Below are 26,611 nucleotides of genomic sequence, written 5' to 3'. Positions count from 1 at the left end.
GCCATCAGTGGAGCCGATGACATTTTCAGAGGCTTGTTACTCAGGTTCTGCTCTCTTCTGATTACTAGTCTCTCTTCTGAGTGGCAAGTGGGAAGCCAATAAGAAGGACAGGGTGATAGGGTGACGATATTTCAACAAGGAATCCTTTTCATTTGTGCTAAAATTGTTGACCTGGTTTACAGTTTCAAGTGCAGGAGAGAGTTTGGGGGTCTCGTTATACATTTGACAATTTAGGGCCCAGACCCTCTGGCTTTAGAGCCTGAAAGCATAGGCAGATGGTCTAAGGAAGGCATCTCTTTGTATAACACAGATCTCTTTACAGTGCGCCTGTTGTGTTCCCTTGTTTACTCCCATTTTCAATAGGTACTTACTCTCAACCCAAAATAGAAACTAAAGAAAGCATTGAAAGTCAAATCAATCGGGATGGTTTCGTCTTGGTATGAAGAACAGCTTCTTACAGGGCTGGAAAAGAAACAAAGACAGTTTATAAAGGTGCACATTTTAAAAGCTGTGGCTACAGAGGACCAAATAAAGAGAACGGGTGGGCAATTTTCTATTTATTTACCATGAATGGTCAACCCAGACACTTATGTGCACATCTCAAGGAAATTACTTTTCTCTTGGGAGTAGAGGTATGCATGAACAAAACCACTGGGCCGTGAATGTAGCTGAAAATAACAGAAGAATTACCTGCTCTTCTTTTCATAGAGTTTATTGGTTCCATTTTCATTTTATCAGTGGGATTCAGAGGCACAGAGGTTATGTGGCTCTTTTGGGTGTGCAAGACCATCTTACCCAGCCAGGACATTTTGGCTTCAGTATACTTCTGATAGAGAGCTACTCTACGTCAAATGAACTGATCTGAAGCAAATTCCAAGGAAATGTTCCTAAAAGGTAAGGAATCCACAAAACAAAGACTACTAGTTTCTGTAGGATCTCTAAAGTTGCCTGACTTGTGTGGCCCTGTAATCCCAGTTTTACTTTAGCTGGAAATCCAATAAAATTCCCAGAGGATCAGCATGGAGTTCAGATTAGGTTGGGTTGTGTCCAAGAAGCTGTCCTAACTTTGGCACAGGAGAAGGGAATGCCTTCAGAGAAGAACAGAGGATAGTTTGCTCCTACATCCCCGGTGAGGTCTAGCGTTTTCTTTCCTCAGACCATCCAAACTTGTCTAGAACCTATGAGAAACCCTGAAATGACTACAGAACTTCTGCTTTAACACCTAAGGAACCCAAAGGCACGTAAGGCCCACATAAACGGTCCAAAGGAGGAGACAACAGCCGGAGGCTTGTAGTCCCAGAAACTAGAATAGACGTATGCACAGCACCCCAGCTCCTAGCAGCGCAGAATGACAGGATACAGGAGAAACTCATGCATGTTTTTGTTTGTTTGTGGAGTTGGGTTTAGTACTTCCTAGGAGAAACTAAACACTTATCCTTTTCTTATGAGCTTGTGTGTGTGAGTTTACGTGAAAGTATATTAAGCATTATTCCTGACAGAATACTCCAAATTAGCTGGTAAGCTACTGATATGAGCAGACAAGATTGACTGGGGATTTTACTCACTCAGTGGAGTTGATGAAATAGATTATAAGAGACCCAATGCTTAGCACAAAGACAAGGATCACCTGAAAAAAACAAAACAAATAAAAACACAGACAAATGTACAGATCCATTCTATTAGCATGAACATAGATGAATAAACATACCAACAAAATTGTGTTTTACCTTTTTCCCTTGCCTATATATCTGCAGCCATTTATTCCCACATATTCATTTATGTTAGCATTCATTCATTCACTCAACAAAAACTGATTGGACCTTTACTGGGTATTCAATAAATGAACATGTACCTACCCATTTTACCTACCTAATTTTAACTTTCACACACTTCAGAATGAACAATTTGTCCTTTCTGCTGCTCCTAAGGTTTTCTGAGCTCAAGAAGTCCTATTGTTTATTCATTCACTCACTCATCAAACATTTATTAAGTTCTTAATATGTGTTATGCACTTTATTACATGCTAGAAAATGAGGGCCATGGGATACAGACTCTGAACTTGAATTGCCTATGATGTTGGAGAAGAAACAGTCCCAAACATGCCCATCTAAAGGATGGGCAGAATTCTGACAGGAGGGAACATGCTATAAAGTGAGAAGAGAAAATGAGCGCTTTAACTTGCCAATATATCTGGTCTGTAAAATAAGAATTTGCGGAATACAATCAGAAATTTACCCATTTAAAACCCTCAATACATTTGGATGAAATATTTTGCAGCCTCGGTGAATTTTTAGGTCAACTGTAGGTAATCAGTTATTTCTAGTTTCCAAACATTTAAAAAAATATGTTCAGTCCTGTGTAAAACTGTATTTTATTTACAATTAAAGCTTCACTCCCTTCCAGTTCAGGTGTTCCTTGAGCAGGCTACTAGTATGCAAAAAGGGATTCGTTTCTTCTCTGTTAACCCTTTTTGTTTTTTTAGTCCTAGCTGCCTACTGACTAGGCTACCTCTGGCCTCTGAGAATCGTAGGTCAGTGTCAGGCGGTGAACAGAAAGGGGAGCTAATAGCAGGAAATGCTGGACTTGACTGGTGTTAGATCACTACGCTCTCACCCTTGGGCTCTCCAGGCACGGGAGGTGTTTACTGTTTATTTTCCTGGGTTGTTGGAGATTCCCAATTCAATTCATATTCAAATTCAACAGATATTTCTTTAGTACCTATCATGACTCAAGAATTATTCTGGTGATTGGGAAACATCATTCAACAACATATACAAATATCCCTGCCTTTATGGAGCTTATGGTCTAGACAGTAAATAGTAATTAATATGTACCTTAGGTGGTATGTGAGAAGATGCATGTTAGGGAAATAAAGGAGAGCAACTTAAACGGATCAGAAGTGCAAGGGGAGGGGGCAGACGGGCTGCAGCTTGATAATATTTAATTGCTAAGCGTCCCCTCTGCGGTTCCCTTGAACTGAGTGAAAGCATCCTCTCTCGCTGGTTGCTCACAACTCTTTTCTCAGTGCACCTTGCACTCTTGTATTCTGCTGGAACTCTTCCCCCTCCAGATGCCTACTTGGGCAGGTTCGAGAAGACTCTCACATGTGACCCACATCTGGCCCACGGACCAGCTCAAGCACTCTTTGCCCCAACAAACACTAGAAGGACAGATTCTCTTCAGTGTGGCCATCTCTCTTCACCAACGAGCCAGACATCAGCTCTCTGTGTCCCCAGAGTTCCAAGAGATGCCAGCTGACCTTTCTAAGTGGTCCCTCGCTTGACAGGGGAGGGAAACCACCCCCACCCAATACCTCTGCCACAATAAGAGCTTGTTCCAAATCCTCTTCAATTTCCAGCTTACCCAAACTTACATGGGGTTGGTCAAGATGCTAAGAGCTTCAACTGGTCTTGTTCCAACTGCTTTGTAAGTGGCAGTGCTGAAGGTTAATGGGAGTTAGTGGCATCTATTTTTCTTGGGGTCTCAACTCTTACTGTCAGTTCCATTTTAACATCTGAATCAAGTGTTGATGGAGATATCACTAAGACTGTGGGTCTCATGGAGATATTTGGTTACAAATGTAGTCTGAAGCTCAGGAAAAATGCTGGGAGTGGATATGCGTACGTGTGTGTGTATATATATATATATATATTTTTTTATTTATTTATTAATAGTTTCCATGAAATCTTTTTTCTTCTCCTTACATATGATTACATATTTTTTCTCTCTTACTAAATCCCATACATGATTCTTCATCTATAAATCATGTACCGACAGGCTTCCAGAAATATGGTAACAAGGTCATATATTTATAGTCCTCCACACCATAAAGTTAACAAAAAAAATAAATAAAAGAAGAAAATTTTAGTTTTATTCAATCTAAGAACAATATCAACTTCATGCCATAAACCTAAAAAGGATGATCCAGAAATTGTATATAATAAGCAACAAAATGTGTACCAAACCAAAATAAAGCACTGGGAGCTAACAGCTTGTGAAGGCTGTTTGGTGAGTCAGGTAGAAATGGGAGATATTCTGAGAGGACTTATGAATTTCCCTTGGGTTGAAGGGGCAAAGTCTGGAAGTGCTGGCTATTTGGGAGGGGTAGGAAGCCCGCCACCTGAGCTGTGATTTCTACAGGGGGGCTTAAAGCCCGTGTAGTTGGTGGATGGTTATGGGCGTCTTCAGAATCCAGACAGCCACCAATGCAGTTAACAAGGGGCGCTATGAATACTCTAAATCTTCACTTGTGAATATGAGAGAACACCAGAAAACTGCCAGTTATACGGGAGGTATAAGAAAACAGGAGGATCAGGCACACAGAACAGATGAAATAACCTCCAGTGAAAGAGCGAGCATAGAATATGTAATTAAACATTTAAGAATTACAATTGGTGTTCCTGGTGAGATTCTAAAAAGCTGTTAAATAGTAGTGGAGGATTGGAAAGACCAAGGAACATGGGGGTGACACAGAGGTAGTAACTGCAAGAAGCTGCACCCCCAAGGACTGGCTGCGAGATCAACAAAGGGAGGTTGGGATTCTCAACATTTAAAAACATTTGATGCCAAAGGGCATCAAAGAGGTGCCCTTTGGAGGGGGGCTTCAGACTTGGGAGGAGGGGTCCTGGGTCGGCTGGTAATGGTACATCTGAAGAGACACTGTGAGCTTGGTCCTGGTACTGTTGGAAAAGCCTGGAAACTGAAACCAAGCACTGCTACTGGAAGAAAAAGCCATTGATGAAGTAAGGTTGAAAAAACTAGATGTAAAACACAGAAAGGCAGTTCCCTTCCCCTCCTCTAGAGCACAAGGGAGCCGACCAAAGAGACGTGTGGTTGCTGCGTACTAGCCTCACATCACAAAGCAGAGGAGAGAGGGTGGATTTGGAGCTGAGAGACAAGAGTTTGGTATCCTTAAGTAGCTAGAACACTTTGGAACAGCATTTACAGAGGTTTTAGGAAAAAGGATTACAAGTCAAGAATTCTAAACCCAGCCAAATTATTGTTCACTTATGAGAGCAAGGGAAAGAAATTTGGGGACATTCAACAACTCGGAAAGTGTACTACCCACAATTTCCCTTGCAAGTGAATATGGCAAGTACTCAAGAAAAAAAAAAATTAGAAAGATAAAATAAGTTACGTAAGAAAAAATGGTGCCTAATAAAACTGGTAAAATTAATGGAATTTTTAACTCTAAAGCAAATATTAAGAAGAAAATCTGACCAGCTGTACAATGCTAAAAGCCAAAAAAACTAAAAAACACAGTAGCAATCTGGAACCGAGTGTTCAGATTAATTCAACAATTTCTGGAAGGAAGGAGGGGTGGTGTGGAGGAAAAGCATGCCGAAGGTCTCAGGCGAGAGCAGTATATAGATATAAAACATGCAGAGATATTATTAGAGAGAAATACAGGTGGGAAGTTTGTTCTGAATTTCATTTACTGATATACCTATGATATTCTAGTAAAAATGGAAAATCCCAAGTCAAAAGATACAAAAGAAAATAAATAAAATTAACAAAAAGGAACAAATAAGGAATGTAAATATCAGCGAAGGGTCAGTACTTACTACACCCCTGAAGGGTTTACAATACTCCCTACAGTATTTTAAGGAGGTTATTCACATTATATGAAAGAAGTGCAATTTGGGAAAATTAACTTGTTCAAGATGAAGTGGAGAAGCCAATGCTTAAGGTCATGTCTCTCAAAATTCTCAATCACCATGTCATTCCGCTTCTCCAGTAAGATAAGGAACTAAGATGTCACAAAGGTCCTAGTTGTTTATCCAATACCCATTCTCCCTTTCTTTACCAACACACCCTCTGTTTGTTTGTTTAACCACAGAAATTTAGATAGTCTATTATGCAGTAAATTCAATCCCTAAATATTATAAAGACCAATGAAACAGATCACCATACAGGAGAATAATTAAATTCTCCAGTAAATGAACAAATAAATGTATTCTTAAATCAATAAACACAAAAGTGCAGCTACATGATATTTAAAGAGACACACTTAAGAGGAAGTAAGACAGAAAGACTGAAAGAGAGCTGGGCAAAGACATCCTAATCAAGTATGAATAAAATGAAAGCAATGTTACCGGCTAACATTATGTTCTAAAGTATCCCCTGGGTAAAAAAACAAAAACAAAAACAAAAACACAACAACAACAAAAACCCACTCAATGTGACAAAAATGGATATTTCATATCAGTAAAAGGCACCATTGACCAAGGAGTTATAATAGGTAACTCTATGCATTGACCGATGTTATATAAAATATATAACTCAAAATCTGTTAGAAATATAAGATATTTGATAAAACTATAAAATCATAAATGAAAAATGTGGACATGCACTTTTTAATTAAGGATATGGAAAATATACACAGATTCTCTCAAAAGTCCATTACACAGTAATAAAAATTGATCATGTACTAGGCAACAAAGAATTTCCCCATAAATTCCATAAACTAGAGATCATAAAGGCAGTGATATTCTTGGACCGACCATAAATTTCATCAAAGTAGAAAAGAGAGCCAGTCCAACACCAAGGAAACAAAAGCATACAACACTCCTCACAATAGATGATGAATCAAGCAAGAAATCAAAATTAAAACTTAACCTAAAGATGAACTGGGCATTACTAAAAATAAGAACATTACTTGCCAAGGTCTATGAGATGTGACCAAAGAAGTGCTCTGAGGAAAAAAATTTTATAAATGAAATTCAACTGAAAAATCTGTTAAAACGAGGCCAGCCCAGAGGGCTGTCCAGGGTGAAGGCTGCGCAGGCTTGGCGGGACCTGGCGCTGGGCATGCGCAGTGCTGTCCCGCGGCTTCCAGGCTGAGCCCGGCTGGGTGGAGCCTCCGGGATCCTGGATACCGGGATCCCCAGGTTGACAAGGAAGATGAGTGGCAGCCCTCGGCAGAGCTGACTGGGAGGAAGTGTGAGCGCGAGCTCGGGAAGACTCAGCTCATCAAAGCTGCCCCAGCGACGAAAATAAAGCCAGTGATCAGGAAGTTGACCAACATGATGATTTAGGAGGAAACGAAGTACTGGCCAGGACCCTCTGACAGAATGAGGAAGGTCTGAAAAAGAAGCAGCCTGAGAAGTACCACGCTGCTTCTGCAGAGGAACAGGCAACCATCTAACATAACTCCTGCACTCCTTCCACGGGGCACTGAAAAACTGAGCCTGGGATGGGCGGGGACCCGTCCTCAAAGGTGCCCATTCCTACCAGGTCCCAGTGATGGTAGCCAACCAGTGCAGTGGCTTCCTGGTTGGCTAGCAATAGGATATTGAAATTAAGAAGGATAAAAGTGATATTAATTACACACGATATATATATATATGTATATCATAAAATGTATAAATCTCCAGCAAGGCTACATGTGACCAAAAGGGAGGGACATGGCCCATCATGAGAGGGGAATGGTGTCAATTAGGAGTAGAAAGAGAAAAAAAAATCATATTTTCTAGTCAAAGGAGAAAGGTGGAGTTGAAGCTATGGAGCAGTCGAGGAGACCTTCAAAGTTACATTCTCTTTAATGGCTCATTTTCCCTGGAAAATGTCCTGTGGCTTTGAAAAACAAAACTTTTCACTTAAAGCTAAGGCAGCTATGTCATTTATTGTCACAACACATACACTTTTAAGAATGAAAGAGACTCTATTAAACAGTTACACCAGGACAACCTGCAAAAACCTGGGCTTATACTCATCCTGCCAGAGAAGACAGAAAAATAGAAGATGGACATAAAGTAGTGCCTAGGATGATGCTAAAAGTAGATACACTTACTAAAGATGAGCCATATTTTTGGTTCTTAAATGTTTTAGCTATCAAAACAACAGAGAAACACAGTTACACAATTAATAGCATCCAAAAAAAAGGAACAGTTTAGGAATAGGACTCTTTGGAACTCAATTCAGTAGAAAATCTCCCGCAGGTAGCTGTAAAAACATGCTTGGGATAACTAAAGCAACAAGCCCAAAGATGCTGCAGAGGTGATCGGCACATTGCCTTGTTTTATCTCTAGAAGGATCTCAGAAGGTCTCCAGTTTTGAAGATAATATTTTCTTTCCCTTTGACTATTTGCATTTTCCTCTCCTTTTCATTTTCCTTCTTTTTCTTTTCATCCTTCTTTTTTTTTTAAACAACTTACTCTCCTCCTCATCCTCCTCCTTCCTTTTTCTTCTTACACTGTGTTGTTGGCCACGTATCCACGTGTTCAAGACATTAGTCTACAGATGTTATTAAATTTGCCATCATTGTGGGTTTTGATATAGATACTGTGCCTTCATTGAAAAAGAAAATCAGATACTTTCTTTCTTGTATTTTCTATGCCCTGGGACTATTTAATTAACATTAGAGAGATTCACTATTTGAAGATCTAGCAGACTGGACCTTGAAATTGTCTGGGTCTCCCATAGGCAGAGGGGGAGAAGGGTAGTGGTGGTGACGTTGATAAAGTCTTTGACAATATCTTTGTAGCTTCCAGTTATTTGGTCTGTTTAAGTTTCTTTCTTTTTTTCATGGTCAGTTTTGCTTATTTATGTTGTCCTAAGGAATCATTTGGTTTTCATACTTAATTGTGGATATATCTTTCAATTTCCTTTTTATCTGTATTTATTTTCTCATTTTAATGTCTTATTCCATATATTTCGCTTTTCCCCTCTTGGATTGTTTAGCCTACCTATTGATTTCTCTATTTTATTGTTTGTTTCAAATCATCAGCTCTTTTATAATTTGTTAATTTCTAGCTTTCTTATTTATTCTCCTTAGATTTAATGTGTTTTCTTTCTCTGACTTTTCGACATTGATAATTCATTTACTTTAATTATTTTTTATTTATCAAGATAAGTTGTTAATGTTATGCATTTAACTTAGAACAATTCCCAACTTATAATGTAGGTGCAAGGGATATGTGATGTTTTCATCATCTTTACTCTCTAAATATTCTGCAATTTTAAGTTTGATTTCTCTGAGTCAAGAGTCATTTTAGAAAGAGATATTTACAATTTTTTAGCTGTAAATTATTCGTTTTTGGTTCTTTTTTTCTGAGTTTATTATTTTCCTGTCCATTTATTGTACTGTGTTCAGTTTATGTCCTCTGCCTCTATTTTGTAAGTTTTTTAATTGGGATTTTTTTGGGGGGCCTATTAATATATACTGAATTTTTACAAATAGTTTGTAGACATTTGTAGGTTTAATTTATGTTTTTACCATATGGAGTTTGATCATTTCAGTCAGCTCTTTGTTATTAATTAATTTACTTTGGTCTTCTTTATCCTTCTCCTTCTCCTTCTTCTTTTCTATTTAGTGTCTCCTGATACAAAATAAGTGAACTAAAAGTTCACACTATCAATGTGTCTTTAATATTGCTTTTTTATTTCTTGTAATTTTTTATTTATTAATTATCTTGAAGTTATATTTTTGGTATAATGATACTCATGATGTTATATCTTGGTTGAAGTTAGTTACAAATTTTCATTACAAAATTATGTGTTGAATTGTGTCCCCAAAAAGGTATGTTGAAGTCCTAACCCTTAGTACCTCAGAAAGTGACCTAGTTTGGAAATAGGGTCTTTGCAGATGTATTCAAGCTAAAATAAGGTCATAAGGATGGACTCTAATCTAATATGACTGGTGTCCCTATAAAAAGGGGAAATTTGGACACAGGCATGAACAGAAGAAACACGATGTGAATACCATGTGAAAATGAAGCCAGAGACCTGGGTGCATTTACAAGCCCAGGAATGCCAAAGATTACCAACAAACCACCAGAATCTAGGAGACAGGCATGCAGCTGACTCCCTCTCCCAGCCCTCAGAAGGAACCAACCTTTGATCTTAGACTTCTAGCCTCCAAAACTGTGAGACAATAAATTTCTGTTGTTTAAGCCACTCAGTTTGTGGTACTTTGTTACAACAATCCTAGGAAACTAATACAGGCTACTTGGCTTCGTTTATTGTTTTTTTGCCTTGAACTCACACTATTGTCATTTGCCTAGTATGCCTTTGACAATTCCTTTATTTTCAAACTTTAGTGCCTCTTGAATTTCTAAAACATAATTAGATCATGTCAACCCATGCTTAAAAACCCCTCAGTGACTCCCCTTTGCACTAGAATACAATTATTCCATTTGAATAGCCTAGCTCCTTGCTACAAAGTGCAAAGCACTGCATGGTTCTCCTGTCTCCACTCAGACCTCAGAGCCCTCTGCCCTCCTGGCCTCTAGCACAGGAACCTCATTTGGTACTTGCAGTAATCTGAGCCCTTTACATCCACAAGTCTCTTCTCTCTATTGGGAAACCTGTTCCTTCCACTGTTCAATCACTTTATCTTTCTGATTCTTCAAGTCTCAGCTCAAACCTTACCTTTTCAGAGATTTCCTCTCAGATCACTGTATCTAATGTGATCTAACACCAAAACCACCGAAACTCACAAACACATCACTCATCATTCCCTCACAGCACTGATCATCATGTGAATTTATCTTATCTATTTATGTACACATTCATCATCTCTACCCCCACTAGAATTTAAGTCCCATAAGTGCAAGATTTTTGCCTGCATATTTCATCATGTCTAGAGTATATGCTTTGCATGTAGTTGGCAAGCAGTAAATATTTGTTGAAAGAAAAAAGGAAGGAAATTACAAAAGACGGATGGGTGGATGGAAGGAAATCTATAAGCCACTTTTTCTTCTTTCTCATCCTTTCATAAAACACTTGCTTGGAACCCTCACTGAGAGTCTCAATTCTGTGTTTCAATGCTAGACTATTTATTCTAATTTAACCTTTACTCCATGCTTCCTGTTGTTCCAACCATTTAATCACAAGCTGTAACAGATTGAAAGAACAATTGTTCCATCATTAAAGAAATAATTTTTATTGATATGTAGTCAATGATCATTCCTTCCCCACCCAATCCCTATAAGCAGTCCTTACATTGTAGATGGTGGAAGTTCTCTTCTGCCTCACCCCAGGGTCCTTTACTACCTTACTTCCAACATTATCCACATATAATCCAACATGATTTGAACACTTGAAGAGATCCTAACTAACAAATCCTTGATAAAAATCGTAGAGAATCACAAAATCCTTCTCTAACAGGTCATAGGGACGAGGATTTCAAAAAAGAGACCAACACTTCAGAAGGAAAAAAAAGGAGAGACACATTTCCAGATGATTCAGTATTCCCTGCAGAGTTTATCAAAGCTGTTTTACTTATGTACTTTAAGATAAGTTTTAAAAATTAGTTAGATTGGAATTAAACAACATTAACTAGAAAAGAACAATGTTTGTACTAATTACAAAAAGCAGAGGATAATCTTTAGTTCACATACGTCTCCTTCCACCATGCCACCATGGGATGGCAGCATACCCTCAAATTACAGATTGTTTTTGAATGTTTCAGATCAAACGATACTACTGAAATGACAATGGGGCAATATTCATTTACAGGGCATCTGCTATTTCCAGACAATGGGGTGTAAACATTTCCCTGATGGTCTTTTCTCTCAAGGAGTCCATAGTGCACTAGGGTAGACAGGCTTATGCACAGATAATTTTAATTTAACAGCGTTCAATGGAAATGATAGAAACTTAGAGAGGGGGACTCTTAGCTTAATATGGAGATAAGGTAAAATTTGCCTAAGGAGATGATGCCTGGACTGAGTTTTAATATGTCAATGTTTACCTAGATTAAAACAGGAAGTAAATGATAAATATCATAGAGGGGCAAAAAAGACCAGTTTGTAAAATGAAGAAAGGAAGCTGTTGGAATCAAAGGAGGGGAAAATAGTTGTACCTCACAGGGCAGAGAATCCACTAAAAACCAACATTTTTTGAGCAACAGCTGCATGCCAGACATCCATCTACATACAAGCAGAATGAAATGCACACAACCTTTGCCCTAATAAAGTCTTTCTTCTAGTGGATAGGCTGACAACAAATAGAAAATGTAATGCCAAGTAATTATATTCACTTCAAAGAAAAAGCAAGCAGAATCATCAGTAGAGAGCATAGACAAAAGGAGACAGCCGTTGGGAGGTAGTGATATTTTAGATAAGGCCAGCAGATGCTTTCACACTGACCATACATCACACTCGTGGCTAAAGTTCGTTAGCACGTGAGCACTGGAAATGTACTCACCAACACCTGTCCCACAAAGGTCTGTGCCGAGAGCAACATTTCTACACGATCACGAAAGACTCCCTGGAAAGTGAGACTTCTTGAATGTTTACGGTCCATGCTACGTGATATTACTTCCTAGAAGCAAGAGAAAGAAATCGAGAGTGAGCTGGGTCTCAGAGAAGGTCATCTGTTTTATGCGTGTTGATGGTGTCTCCTGCTGGAGCATCAGCCAGAACGCACTACACCTTGTCCAACCCCGGGAACCCTGAACTCACTTATTCCCTATTTCACACGATGAATTTTACTGGGTTTGCATTTTACTGATCTTCGGCAGTATTTTCATTCTGAATTCTGCAGTCTCCACCATGCCCATCTCACATACTCTCAGCCCCAGGCCCTTCACACTGACACTGTTGTTACGATCAGGGTCGGGAGAAGCGTGCTTCTCTCTGTTCTGGGACTAAGTGTCTTGTCCTTTTCTAACAAGATACACAGACAAAGAAAAAAATTACAAATGGATTTCTAGGCGATTACTTAAGTATTTGCTTTTCTGAGTGAGAAAGAAGAAGGAAACTTGTCGCCATTTTATGTTGATTTTAATTCCTTATTTGGTATCACATCCTGTTGAAATTATGATCCTTCCTCAAGTTTACAAACTATCTTTACTTATTATACAATCCCCGCTCTGTATCCGCGGGTTCTGCAACTGCATATTCAACCAACGTCGGATAGAAAATATTTAAAAAAAGAAATTTCAGAAAGTTCCAGAAAACAAAGCTTGAATTTATGGGGTGCTGACAACTATTTACATAGCATTTGCATTATATTTACAACTATTTGCACAGCATTTACATTGTATTAGGTATTGTAACTAATCTAGAAATGATTTGAAGTGTACTGGAGTATGTGCACAAGTTATATGCAAGTACTATGCCATTTTATATAAGGGACTTGAGCATCCTCAGATTTTGGGGGTGTGTCCTGCAACCACAAAGGGATACAAAGGGACCACTGTCTTTGAAATTTATAATAATCCTATGAGGTAGCCAAAGTAAGTCTGATTAAATCCATTTTCTATTGATAAGGAAACCAAGGTACAGAGAAATTAAATGACCTGCCGGTGGGCAGGCAATGAGGACAGTCTGGAGTCTGAACTAGCCTCTGTGTCTGTTGACAGTCTTGAACTACCCCTGAGAAAGACACAAGTGAACCGGGATTGACCACACCATGCAGACTAAGACCTCTGACTTTTAGAAAAGCTCATTTTATGTGGAGCCAGGCTTTTGAAATGATTTAATTTTTCTATTCGTATTTTCTGAATGGTAAGAAGAGAAGTCTCATTAAATGGCTATTTGATAGAGTTTATATCTTGATCAACGATTGCCACTAATACATATGACTCATCCTGTGCATGCCTGGGAAGTGGTCTGGGCATTGATTTTTTAAAAAACTATTCAATGGCATGAATATGGAACACTCATTTGAATTCCATTATAAAATTGAGGTGCCTTTTGTGGCAAAACAAACTGGCCCTAAGATATAATAAAATCATACTTACGAATGTAGTAAATCTTTTAAAATGCACATTTAAGGAGAAAATTATGACTCTCCAAATAATTTTTAAAAGAACTTTCCACAGTACTTAGATTTGTGACAATTTTGCATTAGGCCAACTTTCCCAAAGGCTTAGAAAAAAATACAACACTCTCAATCTAATTAGATATGGTGAATTATTAAGAAGTCACTCAACTGTTATGAAACTCTCTCCTCAAGATTTAAAAGCAGAACAGTATAGTCTTCTGGTTGCTCAGACCCTGCTTATTAACATTTTGTAACATCTGCTTCCTATTTGAAATGAAAAGGTACCTCTGGACTGGAGGGCAGACATAAATTATATCAAAAGAATGAAATGAAAAATACAGCAAATGTTTATGGACAAATGCGTTCTCACATTTTTGTAACCACACAAAAATGAATATAATGGGGAAGAAGATACATTTCCTGGAGCAGAAGTCTAAGGAGATTAAACAATTCCACCAATTCAGTTGTGCACTGAAAAAAAAAGGCAGAAGGCATGTTCACCATATCCAGTGCCCGTTCACGCGCCATCAGCGTTGTTAAGAAATCAGAACCCCAGGATTCATTCCCCAATTGCTATGCCACTGCTTACTGTCTTTAATCTAGAAATAATTAATAATAGCATAAACTCATTTAGCAACAAAATCTATAAAATTCCATATTGGGCACTTCTAGAATGCAGACACCTGAATTTCATATGATGACATTGGCAATGACCTTAAAAAGTTACCAAGTTATAAATTCTTTTATTTTATGTCAATGTTTATTAGCATCAAGAGGCCATGTTTCAAGCAACTTTTCAGTATTAATTACAAAACACAGTTGATGTGTTCTGTTATGGAAATCAGAAAAATAAAATTGGGGAAAGAAAAACTGTGAACAGATCTTTGCTTTCAACCATTGGTACCAGAACAGCCATTATGTAACATTTGAGTGTTTTTATTCTCTTAAGCAGAGTCTTACCTGGATAGGATACCATTATTCTTACCATCATCATTTTCCAGTTGTTATTCAATAGTGCCCACCCTTGCAAAGCTTGTTTGGGTGTAAAGAAGTGTCCCTGAGTTTGTGGCTGGATGGCGTGTGCATGTATGCATGGGTTTCTGCATGTGTGCACAACTCCGTGTGTTGTATTAATGTGTATAAAAGGCAATGTATACTTTTGAGTATATGAGCATCCTGCGTGAATGATCCATGAAGGTGAGGTTGACACTGATGCTCCTTTCTGCCTTCCTCATGGTACCTAACACAACTGGCATTTTAAAATTTGAAATAGAGGCATAGACCTCATGTTAGTGGATGTTTTTTTCAAAACAATGACGTCTGTTTCCAGAGCTTACATGCATCATCATCCACACAAGGCATTGCTTCTCCCAGTGGTGGGAGAGGAGGCCTGGCCCTGTAGCTGCACCCTTTGGCATGGCGGCCTGGGGCCCTGTTTTCCACCCCTGAGCAGGATGGACCCGTTTCTAAGTCACCACATCAGAGCTGGCTGTTAACCCGGGAAAACTGAGTGAAGCCTCCATGGTCTTCTAAACACAAACGCATGCCAAACCTGTCTCTGATCTTCATACAGGGGAACTGACCAAGAAAATTCCTTTTCCCTCGCTCTTTTGCCATTTTTTAATGCTCCTCCAGATTAGCCTGGATATTAATAAGATGAGGAGTCCGCTGAAGAAGGTCACAAGGGAGGAAAGAATAAACGCTGCTTGGATCTCAGCTGTACAAGACATTTTCCCCAGGGCTTCCCCACTATTGTCCTCTGACTTGGTTAGACACATCAGGAGACAGAATTGTCGGGCTGCTGCTTCTATGATGTCATGATCACATGGTAATGATTCCAGGACTTGGACTTCCGTGTATTAGAGTCCTAAGCCCCGTGCAGTAACAGCGAGAGGGTCCAGTAACAACTGAGGTGCCGACTCACAGGATGCAAATGAATGAACGGCAGAAGGTCCACGACGTAGGTCTTCGGAAGACCAGAATTCTAGATTGGATGCTGTTACTGACTTTCTCCACGACCCTGAAGAAATTGTATCCTTTGTGGCCGTGGTCAAAGGGTCATCTATTTGGTTTGTGCAAACAACTTCAGGACAACTCTTTTTGAGTGAAATGACTTCCAACCACATGTGTGTCAACGTGCTGATTCTTCTAAGTGATGCCACATTCTCAGTAACCACAGAAGGACGGATGAGAAAAGTACTTCAGGATTTTTGCATATCCTCTCAGTCAGAAAGGCATGGTACAGAGCGCAGCAGCTGCAGGAAGCAATTTCACCCAGGGGAACGTTGGTTGGTTGCTTTTGAGCTCAGGAATCCGTTCCCCTTATCTCTTCCTTATGGGATCCTCCCCTTTCTTGCTTTTATCCCCACCCTGTCAGCAAACCCTTTGGTCCAGCGGAGGTAAAGTTCAAAATGAGAGCAATAGCTTTTATTTCCTCTGATGTTTTCAAAGGTGTAAGAAATGTCATGCCTTTCAGTGTGCACGAGTGGCAGGCAAAATGTCAGTGCCCGAGGGAGGGGCTAGTTCCTCTTAGTTATTGTGAAGATGACCTGACATGAGCTGATGAGACCCAGGAGAAATGTTGTTGTCCTTTGGGGTCTGTCATGACTCTGCTACCAGTGGCAGACGTAATGATAGCATTTCCTAGAAATGCTACCACAGGTATATTTCCTTCCTTTAAGTTTACCTATAATTTGCACAAAATGCCGTCATTAAGCTAGCTAACTAGCAGAGGGCAGCATGATAAAGAACTGTGCTCTAGGACTTCAGAGCTCTGAGCTCCAGCCCCAGTTCTTCTGTTAAGTCACTGTGTGGTGCCTACCAAGTCACTTTAATTTTTCATAGTCTTATTTTATGATAATACAGACTTGATAGAATCATTGAGGTTCAATAAGGTAGTGGGATCACATTTAGAAAAGTATAAAACTCAATACAAGAAAAGGTACTGTTAGCTATGAGTTCTTTTTCTGAATGACATTGATCATAAAGAAAGGAAGAGACAGGAGGATAAAGCAAGGAAGGAAGGGAAGGGAAGGGAGGGGAAGGGAAGGGAGGAAGGAAGGGACGGAGGGAGGAAGGGAGGGATTTATTTGTTTATATCACATACACACTATACGCCTATAGGTATTTGGAAAATAAGATCACAGTTTCCAAGTCAAAGTTCATTCACATCATTGACTTAGTCTGATTAAGCTATCACCATCAATGAAATTTTCTCACTTCCTAACTTTTGTGATTGAATATTGTCAAAGTATTACAAATTCTTTCCAAGATGCTGTCTAGGCACCTTTTCCCCTTTTCCTGGAAACTGACCTATGAGAACAGAAAAACATTCAATTCAATTTAAACAGACAGGTAGTTTGTTTCTCTAATGTTCTTTTACTGTGATAATATTATTAGCTTCTGTGGTGAGTCCAAAAATGTGTGGATGGTTTCAAATCAGTCTCTCCAAATTCATCCTGAACCTAGGCTGTGCACCCATCCCCGTTTCCCCAGGACTGCCTCAGGTTCACTAGTGAAAATCCAGCACCCTGGGAGACACCTCAGTCCTGGACAAACTGGGCCAGTTGATCACCCTGAACCCCATGCTGCCTCATCCACACTGCGCTCCAGCCGCACTGCTTCCTCTTAGCTACAAGAACACGCAGGCTTTGCTTTTTCCAGCCTTTACAACACTGTTCTCTCTGCCTGGATCACCCACTCCCATCTCTAGCAGCTGCTATTTTCAAGTCTTCATTTGAATGTCCCTTCACGACCTCCTCACCATCCTACAAAAAGGAGGGCCCAGCTCCAGGATTCTGTTATGGCATCCCAACCCCCTCTTCCTTAGCACGTCATAGCACTTACAGTTCTGTTATTTCCTTGTTCCCTGGTTTATTTTCTGTCTTCCCTCACCAGACCATAAGCTCCACAAGTTTGGGGATCCTACCTCTTGTCTTCTTCACCAAGTACCCTGTGTCCAATCATACACCCAGCACATACCAGGTAAATCACATGAACTTAGTAAATAACTGGTGACTGAATGAATAAATCATCGATCTTTCAAAATATTTGTTAGGTGAATGAAATACTGAATCTATTGATACATGGATCTTAAGTTAATCACACTTTCCTACTCCATATTTCCCACGTCTCACTACAAACTGTCCTCCGAAGGAAGTGCCATCAGCAGTGTGTGTATGCACAGGGCGTGGTGTGTGGTGTGTATATGTGTGGGTGTACACGGTGACATGATGTGTCTATGCGCATGTGCGCGTCCGCACTGAGCAACTACTATGTTCCAAGCACTGGAAGCACAGTGGTGAACAGAACAAACCTAGTTCATCCCCTCCCAGGGGATACAGTTACTGGAGGAAGACGTTTACAATTAGAAACTTGTAAAGTGTCTGGGGAAGAAGCCAAGTAGTGGAAGGAGGACCCTCACCCAGGTGAGGATCCCTAGAGGTGGTGAGGAGGCTGCCTCAAGTATGTCGCATTTGAAGCTGGGGTCTGAAGCGTGAGAAGCAACCCGGGCCCGGAGCCCCAGTGGGCTTCGGGAAGCTGGGACAAACCTTGTGAGGCTGCGGGATGCTCGTGGGCAAAGGTGGGAAGGGAAATGGCACTTCTGGAGATGCTGGTTGGCTGGAAAGCAGTGGCCCAAGAGAAGGCTGGCAGTGTCAGAAGGGAACCTTTGTGTTCCAGTTTAAGATAAAAAGAAATACGAACAAACAAAAAAATGTTATCTTAAGAGGAAACAGCTGAAGGACTTTAAAGAAGGGAGCTAAGTGATTGAAAGGACGGTCCTGGCTTCCCTACAAAGAAGACACTGGTCAGAGTGAGTGCAGGCTAGTGCAGGTGAGACCCAGGTGCTGCTGGGTGGAGTCGAGTGGGCAGGTGTGAGCGAAGTCCAGTCCAGGGGTCAGGTCTGCATGTGGGGATGAGGATGCGTCAAGGCTGACCCCGCCCTCCGGCTGGTACTTCCGGGTGGTCGTTGGGGCCTTTCACTGCTGTGCCTTTAAGACTAGGCTTAAGAAATGAAGACTCTGCTACTGATGAACTTTTTATTTATTTTTCAGTTCCGATGAATTTTTTACCATGCCAGTGATTTGATTAGAAAAACAGCTTCACTTTGTACACATCTCTGTAATTTACCTCTGGGCACTCAGATATTCTGGAAAAATTATACTTTATAATGAGATTAAATAAATGTTTCATTTCAAAAATTTGCTCTCTTCAAGAAACGTGCCGTATCTGAGAAAGAACTTCATTTTTAAAGTGGACAGAGCAGCACTCGTGAATGTGTGTGTTTTGAACGCTTCTGAAAGTAATGAATAATATGGTAATGGTATCTTTTAAGGGCCTGAAACCATCCATCCTAGTTAATGGTTTAACCCTACCTTCTTCTATTTCAAAAAGCAGGGGTTTATTTCATACCCCAAGGGACATCTACACCATTGGTCAAACACACTGGTGAAGACATACGAGGCCTCAGTTCAGGCAGCTAGTCAATGACAAAATCAGGTCTAAAGTCAAGGATGAAGATGGTTTTACCTCCCCAGGACACTCATATCACAGTGGAAGCTGTGTCTGAGGTAAGCATCTTCTTGTTGACTTAATATGTCTATCACTTTGGAAATGCTGTACTGTCTCTCAAGGTATTTCCATGAAGCTATTTTAGGCACCAGATCTTTACCTTTCACCTTCTTCAGTTTTCAATTTTGGTTTAATTCCTCTCCTTAAAGTTGCATGGAATAGGAGAGATAGTAGATGAACCAATTTTAAAGAGAGATTTCTTTTGAGGGAATATGATTTAGTCCAGGTTCTATTTAGATCCATGATCTATTGAAACTCACCGTACTTAAAAAAGGCACCGTACTTTTTTCTTCACTCTGTCATTCCCTATTTATTCTAAGTGGACAAAGCACAGAAGATGGTCCACTGTGGTACTTATTTTAGCCCAGTAGAATGTCCATGCTATTTTGGTGAGCATATGGGTTTGTTTTTTAGAAATTATCGGCTCTGGAGCGGCTGGTATAAACAATGTACTTGTATTTAAAATCCATACAGAAACCTTGAGTTTTGTTTTTACCTTTTGTTGAATTTGTTGGTTTACTTCTGAAATAGAAGTCTTTCCACAGAATTCTCATGCTCCTCCAATCCTAATTCTCTCATCAGTAAAATAAGGAGGCTGCTGTGGTGTTTGAGATTCCTACCAGCTTTGACACATTATGAATCTTTGATTCTACAAGCCCAGATTAGTTCTCTAATAGATTGGAAACACCTTTCCATATTCCACTGTCTGACCTCATTTCCCATATGGATTCTTTTTAAAAATGAACAAGAAACTCATACAACTCAACATCAAAAAAACCCAAACAACCCAATTAAAAAACGGGCAGAGGATCTTAATAGGTATTTTTTCCAAAGAAGACATACAGATGGCCAAGAGACACATGAAGAGATGCTCAATATCACTAATCATCAAGGAAATGCAAATCAAGACCACCATGAGATACCACCTCACACCCGTCAGAATGGCTATCATCGAAAAGGAGCAGGAAGGATGTGGAGAAAAGGAAACCCTCGTGCACTGTTGGTGGAAGTGTAAATTGGTTCAGCCATTACGGAAAACGGTATGGAGATACCTCAAAACACTAAAAATAGAACTATCACATGATCCAGCGATTCCACTCCTGGGTATTTTAGCCAAAGAAAACGAAAAAACACTAATTTGAAAAGGTACACACACACCTATGTTCATTGCAGCATTACTTACAATAGCCAAGATATGGAAGCGACCTAAGTGCCCATCAATAGATGAATGGATAAAGAGGAAGTGATGGAGGAAAAGAGAAATAGGTGAGGGAGATTAAGAGGTGCAAACTTCCAGAAGCAAAATATAATAAATGAAGCACAGGTATGAAATGTAAAAAAAAAAAAAATGAACAAGAAGGAAGAAGCATCATTTCTGAGGGTTTTTTATTGAAAGGGTGTCCCCTTTGATAAGTTAACTTGGAACACAACTTTCTTTCTTTTCAGCTCTTATGGAATTACTTTTCTTCATAGAGGAATTATGGTTACCTAGGCCATAATCTCTGATTCCATCTCTGAACCCAGAGCCTCATTCCATGTGATCTGATTAGAAAGATGCTAACTGTTTTGCCAGAGAGGCCATCTCTTCCCATCTCTCTGCCTGGTCTCTCATCCCTTCTTCTCACTAATTTGCTTTCTGTGATACTGCAGAGTTATACTTCATTCTGGGTGATTGCAAACTGCATATGTGTGTCAAATACATGGGGGTTTACTTGGGTGAATTGCTAGGTTCAAAGTGAAGAATTTCCTCAACCTCTTTAATTTTCTGATTTGTGATTTCTGATTATTATACTAGATGTTTGGAGGGTGGTCTTCATAAATCCTAGTACAAGTAGAACAAAGAAGTTGAGACATGAGCCTTCTCCATTTGGCCAGTAGATGGAAGTATTTCATAGGGAAATAACCAGCAGGGTTTTGTTTGTTTGGTTGGTTCTGGTTTTGTTGTTGTTTTTAAGAAGATGGAAGAACCACCCGGAAAAGAAGTAGAAAGGAGAAATGAAAAACAAAAACCAAGAGACAAATCGTACAAAATACAGGGTTTCAAAAACCAAGAGACAAATAGTACAAAATACAGGGCTTCTTTTGGTTAGAAGCCCTAATACAGGGCTTCTAACCAAAAACCCATTTTCTGTTCAGGCTTTCTCTATTTATTCTCTGTGACTCTGTCCTTTTTGAAAGAATAGAAGGATAAATTAGATTGTTGATAACTCTGGAGTTTGGGGTTTTTTTTTTTTTTTTCAATATAATCTCCATGGATCCTTGAGAGTCCGAAAAATCTTTTCATGAGAATGAATAATGCAATCAGCTTCTTCAGCAATCAGCCCAGCTGAACATGAAGCTGGTGATTTCACTGGAATGCTTAATGCCCACCAGCAAGAGTGGTGTGAGAGCAACAATGGGGAGGTTCATGTTGGCAGCTCCACCCAGCGATTCTGGCCGTGGTTCCAATGCAGGGATCACGAGGCCATTGCTTTGCCCATTCTGTCTACTGCTCCTGTTTGGAACTACTGGTCTACCATGGACAAGCTAAGGTGGATCACCAAGCATTGTCCTAGCAGCTGGTTGCATGATTCCTCTGGGTGCTGTGTGAGTGTGTTTCCAAAATCCCAATTTCAACGAACTGTGTGTCGGAGTCTCCAGGCAATCATATCCAACTTTGAGATTAGACTGAAAAACTGAGTTGTCACCTACAGCAGAGGAGATGAAAGCCATCTTTTCTGTATCAGCTCCCGTTGAATTGGCACGCTAACCCAAACACCCCTCTCCAAATACCCCTGTCTCTTTGCGAGTTTTGGCAGGAGATGCAAGGACTGGATTTTAGCTCCATCTTTGGTGTGGGGAACAACCCAGCAGTTTTCCAATTATGTCACGAGGGAAATGAAATCTCTAGAGACACAAAATAACTTCCTAGAAACCAAATTTCTTTTTATCTACGTATTTTTAAAGAAAATCCAAACAAGTGATACGCATGCACGAAGCAAATGAAATGCTCTGAGACTGGTTAACATCTGCTAAAACAGAGCTTGGCTTATTCGCGTAGCTCTATTATTTCTCCCATCATAGGGTAATGTTGCCCTCTTTATTAGTACTTCTGACTTTCTTCATCAGCATTGTGATTTTCATTGCATTTGTCGAAAAACTGCCTCTATAAGCAATACCCTTGATATAGAGTTTCAATGTAGCTACTGCATTAATACACTTATTTTCTTCTTTCAGTAGGTCCTTGAAGTAAGGGCCTTTTGGAATATGTAAAAACTATGTAGATAAGCACTGAGGTACAAGAATTACTGAGCATTAAATCTGTTCATTCCCCAAGTTCTACTTACTTTTTTTAAAATGAGGAAACCGAGATCAAGGCAGAGGAATATATTCTTCAATTTGTGAAAGCAGAGCTACCCCCGCCCATCCAAAGGCACAGCATTTTGGAAGAAAAAGATAACCCTAGGATGGTGAGTAGTCATCAGGCACTAATGGTCAGCTTCTTCGGTAAAATCTTTGGGCCTCCTGAGTATTTTAAAACATCTTTTGATCTCACTTCTAACAAGCATTGAACTGATTGCTGGTTGGGCAGGGGGGTGAGGCACGGGAAGAGTGCTACAAAAGGGATATGGGTCACATCCTTTCTGGCCAAGAGATAGTGAAAGGAGAAAGCAATTTGGTGGCAAGATTTCATTTGCTGGTTGAGAAAGCCAAACTCCATGGAACGGCCATCGCTGAGCAAGGACCCCTCCCCCTCCTCATTTATACTGTCTATAATCACCAGTGCCAAGGGCCAGTGACAAGTGTCACCTGCACTTACAGTCAGCCCTCCATATCTGCAGATGTGGAACTTGGCAGCTATGGAGGGCAACTTTATCACACCATTTTATATGAGACTTGAGCATCCGGGGATTCTGGTATGAGGTGGTCCTGGAACCAACATTCCCGGGACCCCAGGGACTACTGTACTCACCAAAGCAAAGGTTGCTCTTTGGAAATCTTGCCACTAGGGGGCAACATTGACTAACTTTGGCCTTGAAGGTCCGCCCTGAACCCCTATCCTTTTTTTTTTTAAAGGAAAAGTTAGGCTTTTTTTTGCTTTGGGGCACATACGAATAAAACCTTCTAAAATCACACCTTTGCAGTTTCCTGCTCTGAGTAGGGGGAAGAAATGGAGTCCTGAGAAACAGTGGGTAAAGGAGAGCCTGTCTCTCTCTCTTTGTCTGCAAATGCCTCGGCTCAGCTCCGGAAAGTCGGAGGAGGGACAGATGTTTGGGGCTGTGCACAGGAATCTCATTAGTCTGGGAAAGGTTGCTCTGGATACCTTTCCTCTCTGGATTTTCATACATCAGAGAATTGTTACTTATGTTTGCAAAATTAATCCTTGCCCTGAAGCACCATCCTTGGATTAGAAAATCTAATGAAAGAACCAAAATAGTAAATCATTTTATTGCATCTCCGCTCAAAATGTTGTCTTCTGCTTGGGCTTTTCTTGCTGCAAAGACCATTTTATAAGAGTGATCTCAATCATAGACAATCCAGGTCCACCCCAAAAATCAAGAAATAGGGGAATCTTTAAAAATTTCCCCATTTAATGAGATGATACAAAACAAAGCACAGAAAGGTAGAAGAAATTCAACAAGTGTCCCCTAGAAAGTCAGCGGTGCTGTAAGAAAGATGGTCCAGGACTCTCTCCCTTGGCTTTGTGAGTCCCCCCCTAATCCCTTCTCTAACTGGCAAATAAGTTGCTGGGAGCCCTTTTGGTTTCCAGATTTTTTCTAAACCTGCCACACACTGGTTGTTATTTTCTCACCCTACGTCTCCCACCTGCTTCTGGAGTGAAGCAGCAGTTGGCAATAGGGATGCTCAGAGTCTAGTACCCCACCCTGGCCAAATAACATTCAGATAATCACATCATTAACCTGGCTATTGAGTGCGGGGTTGGGAAGAGCCAGCTCTGCTTCCCTGAGTGCTGAGGGTCCCTAGTTTGAAAAACATGCACTTCTTTCTAATAGGCAATCTGTCACTTGCCTTCTAATAGAAATCACCTGCTCCTAGAATAATCATTAAACAAATTGACAGCATGTGAGAGCTGGAGTTCTCAGCTTTAATGCTTCCTGGCTGAATCAAGCAGATGGAATGAAAACAACCAGAACACACCACTGCACATCATTTAGAAACTCATTAGTCACAGGGGAATCACAGTCTCTGCAGATGCTGGCTCTTCCCCTGGAGAGTCAAGAGGTACTTTGTGGCCAGGGGTCAGTGCCCTGGACCCTCAAGTGATGGCTTTGAGTCTTGACTTTGCTACTTACCAGATCTGGGAAAAAAAGTCTCCTAGGAGATAAAATACCTACCTTGGAAATGTCTATCTCACAGATTGCATGAGGGTCACGTTAGGTACTATGAGAAAAAGCACCTTGTAAATTTAAAGAATTAAGCCCTCAGTGGGACAGCACTTTGGACACTCAATAATAATAGCTGTCATTTTTTGAACATAGGCTCCATATTAAACACTTTATGCAGACTGTCTCACTAAATCATCACAACTGTGTATGATAGATATAAATTCCCCTACTTTAGAGATGAAAGATTTGAAGTCCAGAGAAATTCAGCAATTTGCCCAAGGTCTCTAAGCTAACAAGTGGTGATGTTGATTCAAAGCCCAGTCCCCAGTCCAGCTGACTCCAGAATCAGTGTTCTCACTGACGGGGTTCAGGACAGGTCACCCCCAAATATGGCATCTTGGCATATTAAATATCTTAAGGAATTTTTAAACAACAGGCAGAAGCAAGAAGGTCACTCTTCCCTGCCTTGTCACCCTTCTTCCCTGAAACAGGTCATAAAACTCCCCTGTGAAAGCTACCCTCCCTGTACAGGGCAGAAAGAAGACTTTCTTATCACCAGAGATAGAAAATTTAGGGCCAAGCAGGCTGTATAAGCAAACCTTGCTAAACTAACCTTCACCTTCCTAGTTACTCCTTCACCATTAACTACCCCTGGCCCAAACCCCTTTGTCTTTCCAATTCTTCACAAATTTACTATTTCCTTGTCGAAAAGGTATAAAAACTTCTGGCTCTGGTCACTTTTTTGGTCTTCATTTTCTTGTGAAGACTCTCTCATCTACATGTAGAAACTCAATGAAATTTGTATGCTTTTCTCTGTCTTTGTCAGTTTAATTTTCAGATCGAGCCAGGGACCCTAGAAGGACTGAGCAAACATTTCCCCCCTCTGCATCACTGGTAAGCAATGCTGCCTTACAGACTGGTCTGTTACATACAGGCTGCTGCCTTTATCCTGGGCGGGGAAACCTTCAGCTTCTGAGGCTGCTTCCCTGCAGAGAGGTTAAAGCCTCCTCCTCCCAGGCCTCACCGTTCACTACAAAGGGGCACTCGATGCTAATGAAGGACCTTTAATGGCCTTATGTAACTATCCTGATTGCCTCCACCGCTCTGATTTCTAAATCATGTTGTATCTAAGGGGAGCTCTTCAGTCTAAGGAGGAAAGAAGTGGATGGGGGTTGGAGAAAAGGGAAGGTAAGGCACACTGAAAGGGAGAGGCCAGTCAACACACCTAATTAGCAGCATTTTGCAGCCTGCACGGAGGACAGCTCTTCTAAGGAGAAGTCAGACTAGGATGGTGTGATGCTTTAATGGCAGTGGCCACCTCCTGGGAGACAGGAAGGAGAGGACGCTGGGCGGCTGGCCCAGGTCACGTAGAAATACTTCAATTTGAGGTCTCAACGCTGGAAACTGTTCAGAACAGGGAAATAGCCCCAATGCGCTGAAATGCACCAGGCAGGGCATATAAACCTACAATACATCATATGCCATTGAGTACTTGATGTTTGTAGCTGGAATTATATACTTTGAAGGTGCAAGTTCCTTGTTTAGGGTCAGGCTAGCTGTAGGCATTTACTTCTTGCATATTCATTTCATTTTGATAAATGAAAAAAAAATCAGTCAGCTGAGATTTATAGATCTTCTTTTGTCTCCTCCACTGCATCTTGCAGAAACTGTTCACACTTTAAAAGATGAGTTTAGTGGAGGAGATGGCTGTGCAGCAAAGGCAAACACACAAAAAACAGTGAGAAACTATGAAGAGGCTTTTAGTACTTAATTAGAACCTCAGGGGTGCAGCCCTAAAGAGGGACATGAGACCAGATAAGATTTTTAAGGAGGAGTGGGTAGAATTTAGAGGATGAAGGAAACAGATGAGAAAATGTCATGAAATGCCAGAATGAACACGTGTGCAGAGGGGAGAGGGAGCAGAAACAAGGTAAGCGGACCCAGACCACTTGGGAAGCTTGGTTCTCAGCTCTGTCTGCATATTAGAGTCGTCTGGGATG

The 26,611-nt window shown here is 40.4% G+C and overlaps 1 protein-coding gene and 1 pseudogene across 1 annotated transcript in view; one reads left to right on the top strand and one right to left on the bottom strand.

Annotated features, from left to right (window-relative positions):
* KCNU1 (potassium calcium-activated channel subfamily U member 1) overlaps window positions 1-15,491 on the bottom strand; it is a 134,870-nt gene extending 119,379 nt beyond the window's left edge. Inside the window, exons 1-4 of the mRNA XM_061177379.1 lie at window positions 15,297-15,491; window positions 12,151-12,267; window positions 1,566-1,627; window positions 372-462 (exon numbers count right to left, since the gene is read on the bottom strand). Of these exons, the coding sequence (XP_061033362.1) occupies window positions 372-462; window positions 1,566-1,627; window positions 12,151-12,267; window positions 15,297-15,491 (465 nt within the window). The remainder of the gene's footprint in view (window positions 1-371; window positions 463-1,565; window positions 1,628-12,150; window positions 12,268-15,296) is intronic.
* On the top strand, window positions 5,718-7,147 carry LOC133081463 (small ribosomal subunit protein uS7m-like; annotated as a pseudogene).
* Window positions 15,492-26,611: the final 11,120 nt, after the last annotated feature.

This window comes from Eubalaena glacialis, chromosome 20 (genome assembly GCF_028564815.1).
Source record: "Eubalaena glacialis isolate mEubGla1 chromosome 20, mEubGla1.1.hap2.+ XY, whole genome shotgun sequence".
Lineage (NCBI taxonomy): Eukaryota > Metazoa > Chordata > Mammalia > Artiodactyla > Balaenidae > Eubalaena > Eubalaena glacialis.
This window is presented reverse-complemented; position numbering and strand designations above follow the sequence as displayed.